The sequence below is a fragment of the Pseudopipra pipra genome, chromosome 3 (assembly GCF_036250125.1).
Source record: "Pseudopipra pipra isolate bDixPip1 chromosome 3, bDixPip1.hap1, whole genome shotgun sequence".
Lineage (NCBI taxonomy): Eukaryota > Metazoa > Chordata > Aves > Passeriformes > Pipridae > Pseudopipra > Pseudopipra pipra.
The window spans coordinates 81,816,594-81,836,430 of NC_087551.1; the positions used below are offsets into that span (position 1 = coordinate 81,816,594).

At 43.9% G+C, this 19,837-nt stretch overlaps 3 protein-coding genes across 11 annotated transcripts in view; 1 reads left to right on the forward strand and 2 right to left on the reverse strand.

Annotated features, from left to right (window-relative positions):
• RWDD2A (RWD domain containing 2A) lies at window positions 1-4,277 on the reverse strand. The gene is made up of 3 exons (XM_064651113.1): window positions 4,032-4,277; window positions 3,023-3,241; window positions 1-1,207 (listed from the first exon to the last, which is right to left on the reverse strand). Exons 2-3 carry the CDS (start codon window positions 3,218-3,220, stop codon window positions 530-532), a joined length of 876 nt encoding a protein of 291 aa, XP_064507183.1. The 5' UTR covers window positions 3,221-3,241; window positions 4,032-4,277; the 3' UTR covers window positions 1-529.
• An 8-nt stretch (window positions 4,278-4,285) lies between these two features.
• Window positions 4,286-15,319, forward strand: PGM3 (phosphoglucomutase 3). Of its 3 annotated transcripts, none has more exons than XM_064651110.1 (13): window positions 4,286-4,418; window positions 5,026-5,231; window positions 5,934-6,118; window positions 6,602-6,669; window positions 6,962-7,095; window positions 7,252-7,447; window positions 9,864-10,021; window positions 10,685-10,768; window positions 11,473-11,571; window positions 11,890-12,006; window positions 12,725-12,847; window positions 13,562-13,735; window positions 14,334-15,319. In XM_064651110.1, exons 2-13 carry the CDS (start codon window positions 5,028-5,030, stop codon window positions 14,418-14,420), a joined length of 1,629 nt encoding a protein of 542 aa, XP_064507180.1. In that variant the 5' UTR covers window positions 4,286-4,418; window positions 5,026-5,027; the 3' UTR covers window positions 14,421-15,319. The 3 variants fall into 3 exon arrangements, with proteins under 3 accessions (XP_064507180.1, XP_064507181.1, XP_064507182.1); XM_064651111.1 differs by lacking the exon at window positions 4,286-4,418 and adding an exon at window positions 4,432-4,567; XM_064651112.1 differs by lacking the exon at window positions 4,286-4,418 and having other exon boundaries at window positions 5,094-5,231; window positions 5,938-6,118.
• DOP1A (DOP1 leucine zipper like protein A) overlaps window positions 15,311-19,837 on the reverse strand; it is a 60,737-nt gene continuing 56,210 nt past the window's right edge. For 4 of the 7 annotated variants that reach the window (XM_064651095.1, XM_064651096.1, XM_064651094.1 and 1 more), the window contains 2 exons: window positions 18,072-18,131; window positions 15,311-15,910 (listed from right to left, as the gene is read on the reverse strand). In XM_064651095.1, the coding sequence (XP_064507165.1) occupies window positions 15,605-15,910; window positions 18,072-18,131 (366 nt within the window). In that variant the 3' untranslated portion in view covers window positions 15,311-15,604. The remainder of the gene's footprint in view (window positions 15,911-18,071; window positions 18,132-19,837) is intronic. The other 3 variants (XM_064651098.1, XM_064651099.1, XM_064651097.1) reach the window with 1 other exon arrangement.

The following is a 19,837-nucleotide window of genomic DNA, read 5'->3' on the forward strand; positions in this document are numbered from 1 at the left end:
TTGTGGTTGGACACAAGCCTTTGCATTTAATGGATTGTTTGAATGAAGTGAGAAGTGGATGCTTTGCGAAGCAGTGGGACACTGGACGCACAAACTCATTAATGTAGCAGTGAGTCTTCCTTGAGCTAGGTGTGCTTTCGCATTGGAAGCCACGTTCATCTGTGACTTCAGCCACTTTGGTATCCCACAGCAGAATGTAGAAGTTAACTACAGGCCTGCACCACACCTTAGAACACACAACACAGTACAGATGAGGAGACAGGAGTGTGTAATTCAGGATACTGTAGCGTGGGGTGTTTATCACCTTGCAGGCACTTTGAGGCATGGCTCATAGTCACAAATGCCAATTCTAGGGTCTTAGAAAATCAGTGAAGACTTCTCAAAAATAGGTAGCAATTCAGAACAGAAGCTAAGATTAAAATCCGAGAAGAATGGTTCAAGTATTTAAAGTTTCCCTTTGCACAGTAGCTGTAAGGCACAGTATTTCAGTGGTTGCTCTCCAAAATTAGAACCCCTTACACAGTTTCTCTTATTTGTCTGAAAGTTTGCCTTCAACACCAAATAAAATCTGAAAAATGTGTCCACTTTGATGCTGTTTCAGGAAATCTAGGAACTGGCCAAGATCCATGTGATAGTCATTCCTCAGGCCGTAATCACCATGTGCCTGAAACTGCAGGTCTTCAAAACCATGAAAGAGACGAATATCATCAATGTTTCCCTCTGTTTCTATGTTGTCCACATGCTTGCATGAAATATGCTTCCAGTTGGGATATCTAATAACGCGCCAGAACTCTTCACAGTTTTCTTGGAGCCCCTCCACACAGATGACACCAGGTTTCCCAGTTAGGCAGAAGCCAGTCAGATTTAACTTCTTTGCAGAGTCAAAAATCTTTTTTCTCAATTCCTGCCTGTATATATGGTGGCTGTAGATCCACATGCGATGCAAAAATTCTTTAACTCTGACTTCTTTTGAAGCATGTTCAGAAGAGATTTTACTGTTTTCCAAGTAAGGCAGGCTGTTGTCCTTCACCCACTGCACAGCTTCACATATACAAAGATCACCTGAATCCAGAGAGCTGATGTGAGAAGTGAGACGGGTGTTGAGCTGCAACTGTTGCTGTCTGTGCAGCGCATCTGATCTGGCAAAAAGCTGAGGAGCTACCTGAGGATACATATGAGGAAGGTGTACCTGCAATTCCACCTTTACCTTAAAAACAGAACACAAACACACGGAAAATTAATTCTGTAGCTAATGAAGGCATGCTAGATTCTTCTTCCCTGTCAAAGGCAAATTATGAGATGTCATTAAGATTGCAGTATCCCAATGACTGCAATTACTTTCACTTTCCTTTTGTCCCAATAGCCCATTCTTTTGTCTGCTCCTTTTCTTTTATTGCATCATGCTGACACTTTCCCAAAATTTCTCATGTTATCCAGGCTGCTCTTCTGCTGGTCACAGAACTAATGCTATGGCTTGGGAGAAGGTACCCAGTTACCCCCTAGGGATATATCTTGTGTGTTCTCAGTATGTGCTCAGTGTTGCTACAGTGATGAACTATGAATCTGTTAGGGGGTTTTGAGAATCTTATCCCTTACCAACGCACATTTGATCAATGAACTCAGGCCAGTTGCTGGGTCTACCCCAGGAAAACAAGGCCAAGAGTTGCATGAAACAGCATTTATGATTGTACATACTGTATACAGAGACACATGGCAGTGGGGGTGGTGTAACTAGATGATCTTTAAGGTTGCTCCCAACCCAAACCATTCTAAGATTCTATGCATTATTATTATTATTATATTTTAAGCAAGTATTCACAATAAAGGGGAAGTATTCTCAGGATTATAGGGGATAAAAAGATTTATGTGCATTTTAGGTCAGGGAAATATCTAGATTATCTTGTCTGATCTCCTATGAACTCCAGGCTGTTGAATTTCTCTTGACTATTCCTACAGTGCCTTCAAACGGAGCACCACAGTTCTTTGGAAACTGAACCCTGTCTCTGGTTCAAGAGCAGGAGAGGATTTATGTGTCCTCAGTGCTTGAGGCTCCTGTAGACCTTTAGGGGATTCTCACTAGAGTGTACAATCACATGATTAGTCCTGCAGAGAAAAGTGAAATGTGAAATGACTAATTATCTTTCCAAGTTCCTTGACAATCTGCCAATAGGTACAAGCTTAGGTATCTTTCTAAAATGCACCCTTTCACCAGCCTTCAGAGAGAAGTTCTATGAACCGTGTAGGGAGGGCTTGTACTGGAGTAGTGGGTTTTTTTCTAAGTTTCCAAATAATCACGAGGCCACCTCATTACCCAGTAAATTCTTCTAGTGTTTAATTATCCTGGTCCTGAGAAAAATGGCTTCTAAGCTGAGTTTGTTCTCAATTTCTAGTCATTGCATTATTATACACTCAGACCTATGTTCTCTGTGCAAATATTTACATTACTTACTTGTCATATTGTAGCCCTTTCTTCAATCAGATAAACTATTATCACTCCTTATACTGTAAGTTTGGTTTCCCTGCTCATAGGCTGGTTTTGTTTTAGTGTTTGTGTGACTCCTCTTAATTTTATTCTGCTATGTGGGGCTATTTTTACATTACTGTATTTCAAATGCAGACCAATGAATGTCAGTACATGTGCAAAGGGTGGAAGAGAGAAATAATAGAGTGATTTTGCTAGAATAATGTAAAATCCAACATACGTATTCCCATGCAGGGAACATTGCCTTTGAAATGCACAGCTATTTGTAAACCAGTAAACTCTGATTTCACAGCCTCTTGTGAATGCTGTGTGTGCCATTGATATTGGTGTCTATTTCTATGTGCCATTCTATTAGCCTTTATTGACCAGAGAAAGTTAATACTCAAATAACAGCCAAGACTTTTCTGTTATTCTTGGCTTTTGAAAAAGCAAACAAAAATCAGGTGGGGTTTTCCCCCCTTTTTTCAGAGTAGAGTTTTCAAGTGTATGTAGGAGTAAAGAAAACAACACACATGAACACGTCTACTTGGCAGTTCTTACCTTCGCCTCCCCAACATCAAGAGCGATGCAATATTCGAGCTGCGGGGGCAGAGCTCCATCAGAGTTTTTAAGGTAGCGCTGGACGCTGGGCACGGCATCTTTATCCAGATTGATTTCACCTCTTTTGGGAAACATCGAAAGGAGCATTTCCACTTCCAGCAGCTGGAGCTCCAGGCATTCTTTTACCGTGACAGCCATCGCGCTGTCCTCCACGCCCGCCTGGAACGAGAGGCCTGGAGTCAAATCCCGGTGCTTAGGACACGGTGAGGTTTAGCACCACGTCACAACGCAACAAGGATTCTTTAAGGGCAGAATTTGATTGAACACGGCTGGGCACACAGCGCTCAGCAGCCAGTCCCTCGCAGGAGCGCTCCACACACGCCGGGCAGGGCTGGCACCTGGGTGCTCCACAGAGCCAGGCGGGACCGTGCCGGGCTCAGGGACGGGAAAGAGCCCAGGCTGGAGCCCCGCGTCAATGTGCGCGGGCAGGAACCCGCGTCTGCGTGTCGTGGTTCAACTCCAGCCAGCAGCCGAGGTCCGGGATCCCTCCACCCGCGGGATCAGGGGAGAATCGGAAGGGGAAAAGCCAGAAAACCCGTGGGTTTGAGATAAAATCAGTTTAATATGAAAAACAAATGCCGCGCACGTAAGCAAAGCAAAACAAGCATTAATTCACTGGGCAGGGAGGTGTTCAGGAGAGCAGGGAGATGTGTAACGGTGGCTTGGGAAGACAAACGGCATCACCCCAAACCCCTTCCTCCTTCTTCCCCACACTTCATATACTGAGCTTGATGTCACACGGCCTGGAATAACCCTTTGGTCACTTGGGGTCACCCGTCCTGGCTGTGTCCCCTCCCAGCCTCCCACGTACCCACAGCCGCCTCGCCAGCGTGGCAGTACGGAAAGCAGGAAAGGCCTTGGCTCTGTGTAAGCCCTGCTCAGCAATAACCAAAACGTTTCTACATTATCAACCCTGTGTTCGGAACAAATCCAAAACACAGCCCCGTACCAGCCACTGCGAAGAAAAATAACTCCGCCCCAGACAAAACCAGCACACTGGGGCGGCAGTTTGGAGTCCGAGCGTGACGTCAGTGAAGCTGTGCAAGACTGGATATCCCCGAGAGCCCGACCCGTCCCAGACACAGCCGGATTTTCCCGAAGGAGGGGGGCAGGGGCGCGGTGCGCTCGGCCCGGCCGCGGCTCTGAGAGGGGTGGGCGTGGCTCGGGCGCCACGTCGCAGACTAAGCCCCGCCCATCGCGTGGCCATTGGTCGGTTGCACAGCCTGTGGGCGTGGCCGCGCCGGCTCCGTGAGGGGCGCGCGGCGACAGCGGGATTGGAGGGGGTTTGTCGTGTCCCATCTCTTCCCGTCCCTTCCCGTCCTGTCCCTCCCGGCAGGTGGGTCCGGGCGTCGGCGCCGCGGGATCCCGAGGGCATCAGCCGTGCAGGGAGGCGGCTGCGGAGGCGCCCGTCGTGGCGTGTCCGGCCGGCCCCGCCCAGCCCTTCCCGGCCCGGCGGCTGTGCGCGCTTCAGGTGGCCGTGACCGGGTGGGTCCGCACGGAGCGCCTCGGCAGAGCCGCCGCCCGAGGGAAAGGTCCCGGGGACACTGCTGGAGGATTCCCTACAAGGGCTTGGAGAGGGGGGGCAGGCTGCTTTGGGGATCGAGAGTTAGTCTGAGGGGTCGCGGCCGAGCGTGGTGGGCGCTGATGTTGCGGTGAGAAGCGGGCGAGAAGTTGTCGGGACCCCTGGATCCAGCCGACCGGGAATCGCGTCTCTCCTCGCCTCCTCCGTGCGTGATCTGTTTAAATCTGGTCGAGCTCTGCTTATCCAGTGCTGTACAGGGAACGTAGAGGCTCCTTCACTCTGGTGGTGCCTGGCTGCACTCCCACCAAGGGACTTGATACGAGTGGTTTAAAGTATCCTGTTTGCTTCAAAGTCAAAAACGTGGAACTAATTACGATGACTTGAGTTCTCTCACTTGTATCTGTGTTACTTCCTGCTCTAGAAATGGATCCCGAAGCCCTTAGAAAATACTCCGCCTTACATCCCAAGCCTGCCGGCCTGGCTCTGCAGTATGGCACTGCTGGGTTTCGCACCAAGGCCCAGCAGCTGGATCACGTCATGTTCCGCATGGGCCTGCTCGCAGTCCTCAGGTCCAAAGCCGTGGCAGCAACTATTGGTGTCATGGTTACAGCATCTCACAACCCTGAGGTAAGATCAGCCTTTTCCTTAAACGTGTGACCGGTTTGGTGGAGTGGTGTGAAATGTTTTGGTAGAATGATGGAAAGATGTGGTCAGTTTGGTGGAATCAAAGCTCTTCATGGCACTGAGAGACCAGATACTGAAGACACTTGGGCCTACTTAAAGCACACATTTAGCCTGCTCCCTGTAAATATGATCTCTGGCATATTTGAAGTTACTTTTCCCTCTGACCCAAGTGTCATTTTTTCTTATGTGGAAATGGTGTAACATAGAAAACATTTTATGTTGCAACATAACTTTTTGATGTTATCAAGCTAGGAGCACCCTTGAGAAGGGAAGAACTTCTGAGCAAAATTTGTAAGTTTTTAAAATAAACACCCAAATGCAGCAATTACAAATCAGGCACTTAGACTTATTGCTGCTGTGGAGCATTGCAGTTTATTTGAATCTCCCCTTACATCATTGCAATGTCAAATTAGTTTCATACCAAAATTACAAGGGGGAAAAAGTTGGTTACTTAATATGCTGGTTATGGTACTTTTGGGGGCCTTGTTGGAGGTTTAAATAAACAGCTAAGCTTTTGCATCTCAGCAGTTCTCCACCTTTAAAGAAGCAATGTGATTGAACCATATGTTGACTGTCTTCAAAAAGGTTTTACTAAGTTCCCCACTTGTAGACTTAGTATCTTTTGTTCTTTTTTTTTCTACTAAGGAAGACAATGGCATAAAGCTGGTTGATCCTCTTGGAGAAATGCTGCACCCTTCCTGGGAAGAGTATGCCACACAACTAGCAAATGCAGAGGAGCAGGAATTACAGGAAGTGATAAGTGAGATCTGCCAAAAAGCAGAAGTGAACCTGCACAAAGATGCTTTGGTTTTTATTGGTAGAGACACCAGGTAGTTACAAAATGCTGTAGATGTGTGCTGCTTTTATAGAGGTGCCAGTGCTGTGTTCATGGGTGCTTTTGGGGTGCTTTGCCCCCTGCAGCCAGATTATGCTTTTCCTATGCCTAAATTTATGATTATAGCAATAAGCAGAAGTTTTCCAATGCTGTTCCTATGTTAGCTGCCCTGATAGCTACGAGAACTTCTTATCACTGTTTCTGGACGCGATGCTTTATTGTGATGTGGGGGTTTTTTGTGGGTACTGTGGGATGTCCACCTATGTTCAGCAGTATACTTGTCTTTGCAATTCCCTCGGGTTTGGCTTTCAAACTTCTTTATTGAGAATTGCCTGCAATATAGAAAAAGATATGGATTTCTTCACTATGAGTCTAAACTTACTGACAGGAAGTTTGTACAGTCTTCCACATGTCTCTTTCCCTAGTCCATACATAAATGCCTTTGCAAAGGTTATCAGTTGTATTTGTTGTTTTCCAGGCCAAGCAGCGAGAAACTCTCCCAGTCAGTAATAGACGGGATTCTTGTTCTGGGTGGTCAGTACCATGGTATGTTAAAATTCTGCAATTCAAGTTTTTTATGTAGATGTGACTCTTTTATATAGGCCTAAGGCAGTAGCCCAGACACATTTCCATTCTTTCTTGTAACAGTGTCCTTTCAGGGTATTCATATGGCTTTAATGCAAGGAGGGGTGGGGGTGGGAGTCATCTTTTTGCAACAGAACTTCAAAAATTTCGTATGTATTTCCTGCCCTGCATTTGTCTGTATACCGGGCAACTTTGAATCAACAGTTAATTTGCAATTCTATTTCTGAATATTATGCCTTTTGTTTCATGCTAGATTATGGTCTGGTGACAACACCACAGCTACATTACATGGTCTGCTGTCAAAACACCCAAGGGCAGTATGGGAAAGCAACACTGGAAGGCTATTATGAAAAACTATCCAAAGCTTTTATGGAACTGATAAAACAGGTGAATAGTGGGTGTTGTCTTTTTCATGCAAATGTACAAAATTATTATCTTCTGATTGTTAACCTGCTTGGGCCTGAATTTTGGAATTCAGCTTGCCTCTAGTTGTGGTTTTGCTAGGGCAAGGGTTCACTTTGCCCCTTCTTTCCTTGTGCTAAGTCTCACAGCTCTGGAGAGTGTCAGAGGCACCTGAAGATTGACTGTGCCAATGGAATAGGAGCCCTGAAACTATCAGAAATGAAGCCCTACTTTCCACAAGAGGTGCTAATTCACATATATAATGATGGAACCAAGGAGAAACTCAATCATTTATGTGGTGCAGATTTTGTGAAAGTTCATCAGAAACCACCCAGAGGTATGTATTTGGTAATTTTATATCACTTTACCTCCTCTCCAGGCCTGAAAGAGCAGGGTCTGGCAAGGGTGCATCATCTTCAGATCAGCTGCGCTCCCTGTTTCTTACTAGTGACTGCATGAATGGTTCTGCTGGTGCAATGGAAAGAGAGAATCGTATGGCCAGGTTTGGCACAGCTCTAGTTCATGTTAAACTGTTTGGAGGAGTACAATATCTCTCTGAGTGGCTGAAGTATGTTTGACAATCTGTTCTGAATGTTAAGCTGGTGGAGTCCAGAGATCAGTCAGGACTGGCTTAATGTTGTTTATTTTGCTTCCCTTTGTGATATGAAGAAACATTCATGTTGTGGGCTGGGTTTGCAGACACTTTTTCGAGTTCCTGAAGAAGATCTGGGATAATTAACAGCTTGATGCCAGCAGACCGGCATATTGACATATTAGTGACTGACATAAACCAGAGAGGAAATTATTTGAACTGATTTCCTGCAAAGTGGATAAAAGAAAATCCCTGAACTGGAAGAGCAGGGTGGTTTGGATATGAGGTTACTTGAGGTTAAAATGGGTTCTCCATTGGACAACTCCATCTGAACACCAAATTATGGTGTGGTTTCCCCTTCCCATGCTGCTTGTGTGCTGGAGAAATGCCAGCACAGTGGGAGCAGCACAGTGTCAGTCACTGCTGGGGATGGAGGCTTGTGTGTCACCTCTGGATCCTGGCTTTAACTGCCTGATGAGAGACTCTTTGGGTTTTCCTAGTCACTCACTGAAACAAATTATTTGATTTTTCTGAAGGGTTAGGTGGTATCAGCTTCCTGTTTAAAGTCATAGGGAGTCTCAGCTTGTTAAATGTTGCAGTTGTCATTACCTCATGCTTTGGCTTCAGAACCTCACTGGCACTGGGATTTAGTGTCCTGTATCACTTCAGGCAAGCAGGAGAAGAAACAGGCAAGGTTTGGGGTATAATTTCCTGTGCTCTGGAGAGCAAGGTGTCACCAAGGTGGGCCAATTTTTCTGTCTGCTTGTGTACTAAAATATTTTTTTCCAAGAAGGGGGCACAGGATGTAGCATGTCCTTAGGAGCTCCCTGCTGGGTTCCTGGTGGACTCTCAAACCAGCCTAGAGAATGGCCAGCTGCAGTTCCTGAGAAATAGACCCTGAGGTTAATGGGACCTTATGACATCTAAAGAAAAGCAAGATTTACCTTAACTAAAGCAATTCATTTCTGTGTGGCATTGCTGTGTCAGCGAGGACTGTTTCCTAACTGTTTCTCTCTTGGAATTAAGCCTGGAAAGTTTTTGAGGCAGGTACTCCTTATGCATTGTATACATTGTTGTGTAAGTTTAATATCAAGCACACTAAACGTGAGGCATTTTATAGCCAGCACATCCACTTGTGTATTTTTTGTACAGCTCTAAGAAATCTTAGTGATGGCTACTTTGGAGAGGGGTAGGTTTTTCAATGTTTGGATTTATGTGCCACCTCCTGTTGTAACTGTATTTCAGTGATGGCTTTGCTGGTGTGGGGGTGCATGTTTGCCTTGCTTTAGGAAAGACATCAAAGGGGAGGAGCAGGTCTGGCAAGTGGGAATGGAATAAAATTAAACAGGCCAGAAGTATTTCCTGAGGAAAAGCATTTCTTGATACAAGGGAAAAATAATTAGTTGTTGTCTTGGAGGGTGAAGTACAGAGTACACAGAGGACCAGCCATGAGCAGGGAAGTGCAGTGACATGGCCCCAGAGTCCTCCTCTGCCTGGATATAGTTTGTCTCCATGCTCAGGGCTGCACAGCGTGCCACGCCCTGCTCAGAGGAGCAGTGAGGGAGGGCTGGGTGTGTGCCCATGTCCAGCTAAGGCCACTCAGCTGCCACTGGCTGCCTCAGGCTCCTGCCCAGGTGTCAGGCAGGGCCCCAGGTGTCACAGCAAACATGGGCTGGCTTTGCCGCGCAGTGGGGGACAGCGACTCGCCTCTGTCTGAAGGTGATGTGTGAGGTCTGTCTGTGGTGTATGGATGTGTGCTTGCTGGTGACTGGGTGTGTAAAATAAGGGGTGGGTGTTCCGCTGCTGCAAGGTTTTTAACTTTGTGCCATCACTGATACTCAGCCCTTATTTCTGAATTTTAGAGATGTGACTATACGCAGTAGTTCTGGGACTGCTTTTCATACATGTTTGAGGAGAAGGTGTATTATCATTAATGTTTAGAGAACCTGCATTTTTGATGTTAGTATTTGTATTTTTGATATGAATATGCACTTCAGTTGCCATTCAGTACAGATTCCCTGTTACACGTCTGTCAGTCTGAGAGCGTTATTTTTGTGTGTTCACAGAGCTAATTTCCTTATGAGATCCACTCTGGGACAAATTTGAGCACTTTGTGTTTTTTTCTGTCTCTAACTTGCATTTGTAACTGTGTGTGCACTAGGGCTAGACATGAAGCCCAATGAGAGATGCTGCTCCTTTGATGGCGATGCAGATAGAATTGTTTATTACTATAAGGATGCAACCGGCCATTTTCACCTAATTGATGGAGATAAAATAGCAACTTTAATTAGTATCTTCCTTAAAGAACTTCTTGCCAAGGTAACTTTACAAACTAAAGTGCCACCATTCACTTCATATGTTAAAGTATAAAAGAGTCTGAGGAACATGGTTGTGGCAGTCAAGGGTTTGTGTGTTATCATTCCCAAACCACTCTCTGCCACATAGCATCCTCTCCGCACAAGGGATAGAGAGAAAAAGCTTTTCTTTTTTTGCAGAAGTCCTCTTGGACTCAGTGTCTATGATACTGAACCTAGATAAGGCAGCCTGGTTTTGTTTTCTCAGAGACCAGTTCATTTCTGTGTCAGAGAAGCTGGCCAGTGAGGAGAACTTGTGCTTGCCACCAGCCTGTGCTTACTTTGCACTGGAAGCTTTGACTTTACTGCTTGTGTGTGTGGCCTCATGTAATGCCATGTGTCTGGCCTGTGCACAGAGCTAACTGAATCTGAAAAAGCAGTTGGGAAAGTCTGAGCTTGGAGAGCTGCTTCAGCCAGCCACAAGAAAAAACAAAACAGGATATACAAAGACTTGGACAGAATTCATGTTGTTTTAAACATAAAATGTTCTCTGTGAGCTCCTGCCTTCCTCTGATGCCCAGGAGCTTTAAGTGTATGTTTAACAATTCTAATTATTCTTCAATTTATCCTACTTGTTTGGCTATGGGCCCATAGTACACTAAAGCACTTGGCTTCTTGGTTTGCTCAGGTGAGACAGAACTTCGAGATGGCCGTGGTACAAACAGCGTATGCCAATGGGAGTTCGACACGCTACCTCGAGGAAACACTAAAGGTATTCTCCATATTTTTCCTTGCTAGTTTCCTGCAAATGTTATTTAATGCAAATTTGTTTACTTTTAAAATAAATGCTCCTGTAATATGATTGTTGGAAAACTTTAATTGGGTGAAAATAAATTACTCCTTCAAAGCTGCAGTACTGACTAAATTCTTGGTGGCAAAGGAGACCCAAGAGAGCAAAGCTGAAAAAGTTCCAGTCAGCCTTTACTAATTTAAAAATGTTAAAATCCATTTTTCCGTCTCGAACAAGCTGAGGACTTCATAACTTTGCAGCAAAGTGAGTTAGTAAAGGCTCCTTGATACTTTGACACTGAGTTTAATTTTCTGCAACAAGCTAAATGTTGTTCACTACAGAAATTGAGCAGAGGTGCTATTTCTGTTTGTATAGAAATCAGTTGTGTTCCCTGAAGCCATAAGCTGAACTGGGTTTTTCTAGCTTTGGAGTTTGTTTCTTGATTTCTTTCATTAGCCTTTATTTACACTTGAATAAATGAAATCTTTTTTAATTGGGTCTGCAGAAATAGTGGATAATATTAGCTCTGCAGAGTCAGTGGCTGTGAAACATGGGTTAGTTTGTAACAGTCAATCCAGTTCTATCCAGGTTGGTGCTCAGTTCCTGCACTTCACTTGACCTGCAGTTCCCACCTTCTGAGGAGTCTGTAACATCATTGTCATTCTCTGCATATCCTTGGGCTGCAGGTACCTGTGCACTGTGTCAAAACAGGAGTGAAACACTTGCATCACAAGGCCCAGGAGTTTGATGTTGGTGTTTATTTCGAGGCAAATGGACATGGTACAGTAAGTGTGACCATGTAATGCATATGATCAGCCAATATGTACAAAATTTTAGTTAGACTAGCTGGAAAAAAATGTCTTTTCACTCTTTGCTTACTTTTATAAACTAGACTTTTCTCTCCTTGTTTGAAAACAGACTTGTTTTCCCCTTCTGTCTTTATCATAGCATTGCCACCGGGTTCTCTGTGGTTTATGTGGGCATGGGAATTCATGATAGCAAATATTAATGATGGTTATTTGGGCTTAGATAGTAAAAATTTTTTCCTTGTTGCTGCACATATCCTAATTTGATCTTGACAAGCTCTCATCTTTTTATTCCAGGTATTATTTAGTAAATCTGCTGAAACTAAAATAAGACAATTGGTGAAAGAGGAGAAGGATGATGAAAAAAGAGAAGCAGCAAAGGTGCTTGAAAACATGATTGACCTGATTAATCAGGTAAAAACTGAGAGAAATGAATTGCTATGTTGGCAGTCATGAGGCTAATCCTGTTTGTGAGTTCCTGTCAGGCTACTGCTGGGGACTGCTGGAGCAGGAAGTCGGGTGCCATGATAGAAGGGGCCAAGAAGAGGAGGGTGGGACCAGTCTTTAGAAAAATGTGATACTTTCTCATGAGTGGCTGCAGAATGCTTTTATCTGGTGCAGTCTGCTGGCTGCAGGACGTAGAGGAAGTGGGATAGCACGGGAACCTAGTGCTAGGATGTGACTCGTTCATGATTCAACTAGTAGTAATCTTCTGTCTGAAGTTTTTCACTAAGTTATATAGTACAGGAGGATGGGGGTGTTCCAGTGCCTGGATCCACACAGCCCTTGGACTCCTCGGACTGTGTCTTAGCACAGATGTTATTTGTCTGTGGTAGTGCCAGAGACCCCTGAACAGCAGTGAGGTGCCAGTCCTCCTTAGGAGAGGTGAGGACTATCACTTGCCCTTGGCAGAGCTGTACAAATCTGCTGCTGTTCTTACCTTAGGAGCAGCGTGGTATGGGCAACAAAACCAGCATTCCTCCCCTCTGTAACCAAACCAACCAAGCTCAGCTACACTGGGCAAGTTGACCTGGCTGTACTTGCACTCTTCAGCTGGAAGCTTACTGATCAAATCCTGCCTTCCTTTCTTCACTGTTGACTGCTCCAGTGTTTCTTCCCTGTCTGTTAACAGACTGTTGGCGATGCCATCTCAGACATGCTGGTTATTGAAGCAATCCTGGCCTTGAAAGGTCTGACTGTGCAACAGTGGGATGCCCTCTACACTGACCTTCCCAATCGGCTGCTCAAAGTTCAGGTGAGTTACACACCTTGCTGGCTCAGGTTACAGCAGCATCTCGGGGCCCTACTGTGAGCATCTTGTGCCAAACAAGCCATGAAATGACCCAGAGGAGGGACCAGAATTTAACTTGGACTAAGATAAAAATACAACTTACAAAAATGATGAAATAATAGCCAACTATGTTAAATGGAAAAACCTGACCAGAACTCTTCAAATTTTAGCCTAATTTTTTCCTTCTTAACTTTCAAATTAGAAAAATCCCATTTTTCTAAGGGCCCTGCTTGCTAGGCAGCTGGATTTTTCTTGCTGTGCCACTTTGTATAACTTGAATGTTCAAGCTCTTGCTTCTTTATCCTCTCCAATATTCAAAGAGCTTGAGCAGAACAGGCTGCCATGTGGTAGCATTCTATTAGACAAAGTAAGGAAGCTCTGGGCTTTAAATTAACCAGAGGAGAGAATTTCAGCTTTCTGATCTACTGGGAGAAGCTGCAGCTTCACTTCAGAGTCTGACGAAGGAGGCAGGTTCAGAACTGACCCTTTTCCAAACTGAGCAGCTGAGCCCTGTCAGGACATGGTTAATACATGCTGAGCAGGGATCCTAGGGATGCCAAGTGTTTGAGTAGCCCTTTAATAACTCTCAAATTGAACTCTTCTTCAGGCAGCACAACAGATCGAAACCTGAATTTATGTCTTATCCACGACACAAATAAATTGTTTCTGATGCTGCAGGTTGCAGACAGGCGTGTTATTGACACGACAGATGCAGAAAGACGTGCGGTTACACCTCTGGGACTGCAGGAGAAAATCGATGCCCTTGTAAAGAAGTACAAGTTGTCACGAGCTTTTGTCCGTCCATCAGGAACAGAGGATGTCGTTAGAATATACGCTGAAGCAGACACACAGGTCAGTGCCTAAACATCTTGTTTATGTTAAACAATGTTCTCCTTAGCATGGGGTGACAGAAGTAGTATGCTTACATACTTCTCATTGAATCACACTTAACAAATGCCAAATTTGGAAAAAAAGACTTAATGATCACAAAAAGTAGTCTCTTTGGATTTTCTTTTATTTAGAAAAGTAATGTTTCATGTTCTCAATGTTTATCTTTAAAAGGAAAATGTGTTTATAAAGGCAGATTTGACACTAGATGATTTTGAAAAGCTTTCTGAGATCTCAGGGTTAAGAAGAAAGTTACCAAAGCACTGCCTAATTGCATGATTTCATAAGAGGCAAAATAGAAAAAAAATTCTTGCTGCTGTTAAGTTAGTCCACATCTGAACTTAAAGTTGACAGTAAAAGCAGTGGTCCTGCTCTACCTCCTTCACATGCTCTGGCCTGCTTCTCCCTGCCAGCATGACGGCTGTGGCAGAAGATACCTCAGGCTGATGGAGCAATACAGGGAGCACAGCATTTGCAGGAAAATGCTTGCCTTAATATCACATATTTGGTCTAACCTTCTCATGGTGACAGCAGCATAACTAAGTTTTCCAACATTCCACAGGAGAATGCGGATGCCCTTGCCCATGAAGTAAGCCTGGCCGTTTACCACCTCGCTGGTGGAAAGGGAGCACCACCCCAGCCTATATAACGAAGGATATACAACAGCAGTTAAATTACACAGCTTTGCTTATCTTTTAATATTACTTTTTTTACCACGTGCTCTTGTGCACGCACTCAACCCTTCCTGGGAGTAACAAGCATTGATCAGAACTGAACAGAATATTTTTCCACTTATTCTTTACCTCCTTTAGCAACTTACCTCTTAATGAGATGCACTTGCTGCTGAATGTTCCCCTCCCCAAGTTTGTCTAAGTTCTTGACAGGCCATGGCCATGTCTAGAAGGAAATCTGCCCCAGCCCAGCTTAATTCATTGTCACATTGTGCCTGAAATCCAGCTCCCGCATCCTCAGAGCACTGGCCATGGCTGCATGACTGGAGCTCTGCTGTGACTGTGCTCACAGTGGCTGCAGCACAGTGCCTGCTGCAGGAACATCATCCCCACCTTCCCACAGCAGCCCAGTCATCTGTGGGCAAACAGCATAAGGCACAGGCTGTCACTAGTCTTCACATTCAGTTTACCTCAGTTCGAGGGGGAAACAATAAAAAAAAAAAGAACATTTGCAAATAATAACTTATTATTGCAATATTATCTTCATTAGATACTTTGTGAAATTAATTAGAAAGTGATTTGCAGTAATAGTATTTATAATCACACTTAAGAGGGAAGGGACAGAGACAAGTTTGTCTTCTGTGGCCCTTACTGCTGCCCAGCACCATGAAGGGGCTGGGTCAAGGGATGTAGTGTTTTAAACACACAAGTGTCCTCCTCAGCTTACTTTGATTCAGGGTGTCTACCTCTGACGTTGTTCTTGTAGTCCTGTATTAACTCCTGACATAATGGCATTTTCCAGATTATTAAATAAGCACAAGTTCTAATAGATTTAAAAAAAAAAAGACAGAAATAAACTGGAAACAAATTGAAAAAATGTGCACCTTGTATTTTTTTTTTAGTTTTTTTTAAAGACAGAACTCAAGACAACAAAACATTTACTGCAAATAGTAGGCACCATAATCAATATGAGCCACCAATATTTAAACTTGATTCAGGCCACATCCAGAACTTTTCTCTTATTTACAAATATTTAACTTAAATACAACATTAAGTATTTCATTACATACAAAGTAAGAAAAGAATACTATACACCTGGGAAAGATACAGTATTTCATTTAAATAGTTACACTTCACATAGGCTGCGTAGTACCAGTTTGGTTCATGATTTTATGACACCTTCAAGAAAATCCTTCTCAACCATTTCTTCTATCTTTTGTCTTGCTTTGCTAGAGAAGGTCTTGAGGTTCTCCATTTTTATGTCCTTACTCGGAAAACAGCTGGGGTAAAGGACAGGGCTCCCTGAGTGTCCAACACATCTGCTTGTGACTTTGCTGTTAAAAACTTGGCTGAGTACGTTGAAGAAAGGCAAAAGCTGCTCGATGCTGCGAACGGTGTAGATTGTTAAAAGCAAGTGACCTGGTTCCCAACTTAGTGTTTTCCCTGAGCCATCCTCCTCCGGGTTTTTCTGTAAACAGAGACATGGCAAGTAATACAGGACAAAACAGAAAAAGCACAGGTAAAAGTAAAAGAGTCATGTGTAATAAAGTATTTTTCTATATTCCAAAAGTATTTGTCCTATCAACAAGACATATATGCTGGAGTGCAGCTTCCGAAGCAGGTCCCTTGCTCACCACACCCTGCAGAAGCGGTGGCTGGGAATGTACAGGTGGCAGTCGGTCAGCCAGTTGCAGTGGGCATTTGATTCCAACACCTCATCCCAGGGCTGTCCCAAAGCAAGGCAGCCCCCGCCATGCTGCCCTGCAGAGCTGCTCCTGGTGCAGCACCCCATGGGATAACACAAATGGCCCGAACTGGTGACAGCCAGCATTGGCTGCTCGGGGAAGTTGTGAGCTACTTCAGCAGCTTTCATAAGCAGGCTCCTCTCTGGTGACACTCACACTTCACCCTACTGCCAGCATCAGTGATGATAAACCCCAGAGGAAGTTAAAATACATACGAAGCATTTTCACTTTGCAGCTTGAGTTCAGAGTTTTCAGGAAGAGCAAAAGCAATGCTGGTTTTAATATCAGAACAGACACTGAGGTTCTGAGAAACACTTGAAGTTGTCCTCAAAGAGAAATGGTTCAGTTACTCATTACATGCTCTCAGAACTCAGTTATGCTCCTTCCATTCCATGGGAGAATTTCAAGGGAGGGAATTTCAGGAACCCCACAAGCAAAGGCAGCAGTCACATACCAGATGCTCACTGGCAGTATCAGCACACTGCTCTAACCCTGTTTAGGGTTGCCTTAAATACCTGTGTACTGAAATACCTGAGCACCAACATTCTGGTTCTTATATGGTAGTCTTCACTCATTTCCTTTTTCTCTTTGAGTCAAAAACCATACTCAAATCTAGACAATGAGGTACTATCACCACTAGAAACACCTTGTTTGTACTGTTACTGACAAACCAGTACAGGAAAGTTTCTACCATGAAGTAGAATTCCAGCAATACTGGATTTTATTCTGTGAGAAAGGAGAAAAGAAGCACAAAGGCCCCACTAAGGAGAGCCACCTCCTGATCCACCCCTGACCAGCACCTTTGTCCCACTGCCCTGGCAGTGCCTGTGGCCGAAGCGGGAGTCTGAGGCCCCTGCAGGTTGCAGAGCTCCTGCAGAATAGGCTTGGTAATGAAAGCAGAATGAAGGGGAAAGAACAGCAGTGGGAGCAGAGTGCAAGGTAAGACTGACTGCACAGCCTTTGAGCAAACAGAGATGATTCTTCAGCAAATACAGGTTTTACCCTTTAAATAAAGCAAGTCCTGCAATTCATGAGCCTACATGACACTTATTTCACAAAACCCAATTTGGTTAAAATTCAGTATGGTTGTATATAATATTTTAATCTGGCGGTTTGGCTTCCTGCCACAGGAGATCACTCTACCAGCTCTACAAGTCTCCACAAAGGAAAAGCTCACACTGAACCAGAAAAAAGGGAAGACTGAATTTCCAATACAGAAGGAGTTGTTGATGCCTCCTTCTTTTAATGAAGCTACTAGTTTTTAGAGTTTCTCCTTTAAAAACTTCTCATTGGATTCACAGAAGAGAAGCTTCTCCATATTGGTTCTGTACTGTGCTCAGCATTACCCAGCAGTGAGCAAAGACTGCCTCCAGCACACAGCAGGTGTCGGTGTTACACAGCACCCAAACAAATGGGGCAAACGTGCAAATACTGACTCTGAGCAGTGAAATGCAACCCAATCCAAGCCATTTCCTCATGGCCATATCTGCTAAGCAAACACCACTAATTCCACAGATACTTAAAACAACAGTTAATTTGACAGAGACCCCGATTAGGGATTGTGTGTTTCATACCTGGTGTTTGACAAAAATTATTTTACAATTTAATTTTATCATGGTTTGTGATTATAATTCTTCTTAGAAGTAACAGTAGCTTTTTGTAATCTAATTCATATAGGAAATCAACTTAAATTTATTTTTAAGTTATCTATAAAAATAAGGGTGCTTATGATTCTTTCACCTCAAAAATCTCTCAGCTTTGTTCTACAACAAATCTGATCTCTCTCAGTTCTTACTGAAGGCTAAATAGTGCCCAGGGCCTTGAGGTGATGGTATTATTATGGTGAGCTTGTTTCACAACTCAAGCATCAAAGGCCACCCTCACCTGATGCTTGGCCATCTCCATTCCCTCCAAAACCACCGTCTTAAAGTCCTCCTGTTTGTCCTGTGGAAGGAAAGAGGAGAACTTTCAGACTGCATTTCAGATATGAAAATAATACTTTGCCGTGAAGGCCGTGCAGTTGCTTGGTTGGGTGCTAGGAAAATCACCCGCCCCAAATGAGTGCATGATCCAGAAATGGCAGACTCGAGCTAGTGTGGCCAAGACGCTGTTAGACAGAAACAGCACTGCCAGTTTGTTCTTCTGTTTATTTCCAGCAGTGCTGAAGGAGGTTTTTAAGCATGTCTCCCCTCAGATAACACAGCCTGAGCAACACTGTACTACATGAATCTAAGCATTAGTCAGAGTGCCCTGAAAGAAAATTAAGATACACTCCATTTTGCTCATATCAGTTATTTTCTAAGAAAACCCCACAACTATATGCAACAATATTCTCCTCTGCATAAAGTAGGCCAATATTCATTACGTCAGGTTTATCTCATCATCATACACCTACCTATGGTTCAGTGTGCAACTGCTGCCGTGACTAGGGGGTTCCAGAAATTCCAGGAAGTTTTCTATATTCTTGAAGCATATTGTGGAAGTTCTGATTTCAGAAATCTATCTCAACATACAGTACTTACCATAAGCATGCATATCTTACACATCATATGTGCTTTATAATTCATGCACAGAGATCACTCGGAGTGTGACAACTTTCTAACAGATACAGCACACTACACTGAACACCAGGGTTAGAGGCTATGCCTGATGAGCAGTCAGTTAAAACCGATCATTCCTTTATAAATGCAAGAAGAGAAATTTAGTCTCATCTTCATGGTTCAAAAATGATAAAATGAAGAATGCAGATACGCTTCAGATACTTGTTTTATCCCCTATAGGTATGAGCCTTGCTTGAATAATTCAGATCTTCCTGCAACTAAGTTATCCCTAAGCTTTATGTAGCCACTTGGATCTCAGCAGTAGTTTCTTTACTATGTAAAAACACTCATTGGAGACTGTAAATGCAGTAGCTGCAGCAAACTGCTAGTGTTACAGCCCAGATCATGCCATCTATTTGGAGGAAAACCTGAGAATAAAACTTCAAAGCTTTCTCCCACATGGCTTTGCACTTCTTCCCTGCTTCTCTGGCCCACCAGCAACCTTTGCCATTGAAGTGCCTGCTCATGGGGGCTCTGTCCTCACAGCGGGAGCAGCAATGTATGTGACAGCAATGGTCTTACTTTGTGGCAGCAGAAGGACTCTCCCTGGGACAAAGCTTGGCCAGCTTCCATCAGCTTCACTAGTGGATTAGGCCTCTGCCTCACCCAAACTGAGGTTTTAATATATCTCATGCAACATGACAACCCTAGTTCTGCTCCCACTCTACAAACTGTGCAGCCAAGATTTCCCCAGAACTGTTTCTACTGACCTCTACCTTCTTCCATTCATCGTAGCAACTTCAAGGAAGAAACTCATCCCCACTCCCCCACAGTCTCAGTTTTTAAAATATTTAAATATGATTCTTATTAACAAAAATGCTTTTCTACTTCGATGTAGATACTAGTATCTACATATATGAGTGGCTATCTGAAAGTGATTTTATGTTAAAATATATTAGAAAATGAAGCATATTTTACATTTTACAAAAATAATACTTTTACTTGGGAAATCCAAAGACTGTGACCGTAGTCTTTTTTTTTTGACCATAGCAGGTTTGGGGTTTTTCTGTTATCTGTTTTGGTTTGGGGTTTGGGTTTGTTTGTCTTCTA

Bases quoted from the DNA above. Each gene is read 5' to 3' on its own strand.
- PGM3 (XM_064651110.1), top strand. From the start codon at position 5,028: ATGGATCCCGAAGCCCTTAGAAAATACTCCGCCTTACATCCCAAGCCT. The intron at 6,119-6,601 runs GTAGTTACAAAA...GTTGTTTTCCAG, and splicing joins TTTATTGGTAGAGACACCAG to GCCAAGCAGCGAGAAACTCT. The intron at 7,096-7,251 runs GTGAATAGTGGG...CCTTGTGCTAAG, and splicing joins TTATGGAACTGATAAAACAG to TCTCACAGCTCTGGAGAGTG.
- RWDD2A (XM_064651113.1), bottom strand. From the start codon at position 3,220: ATGGCTGTCACGGTAAAAGAATGCCTGGAGCTCCAGCTGCTGGAAGTG. The intron at 1,208-3,022 runs GTAAGAACTGCC...TCTGTTTTTAAG, and splicing joins TTGATGTTGGGGAGGCGAAG to GTAAAGGTGGAATTGCAGGT.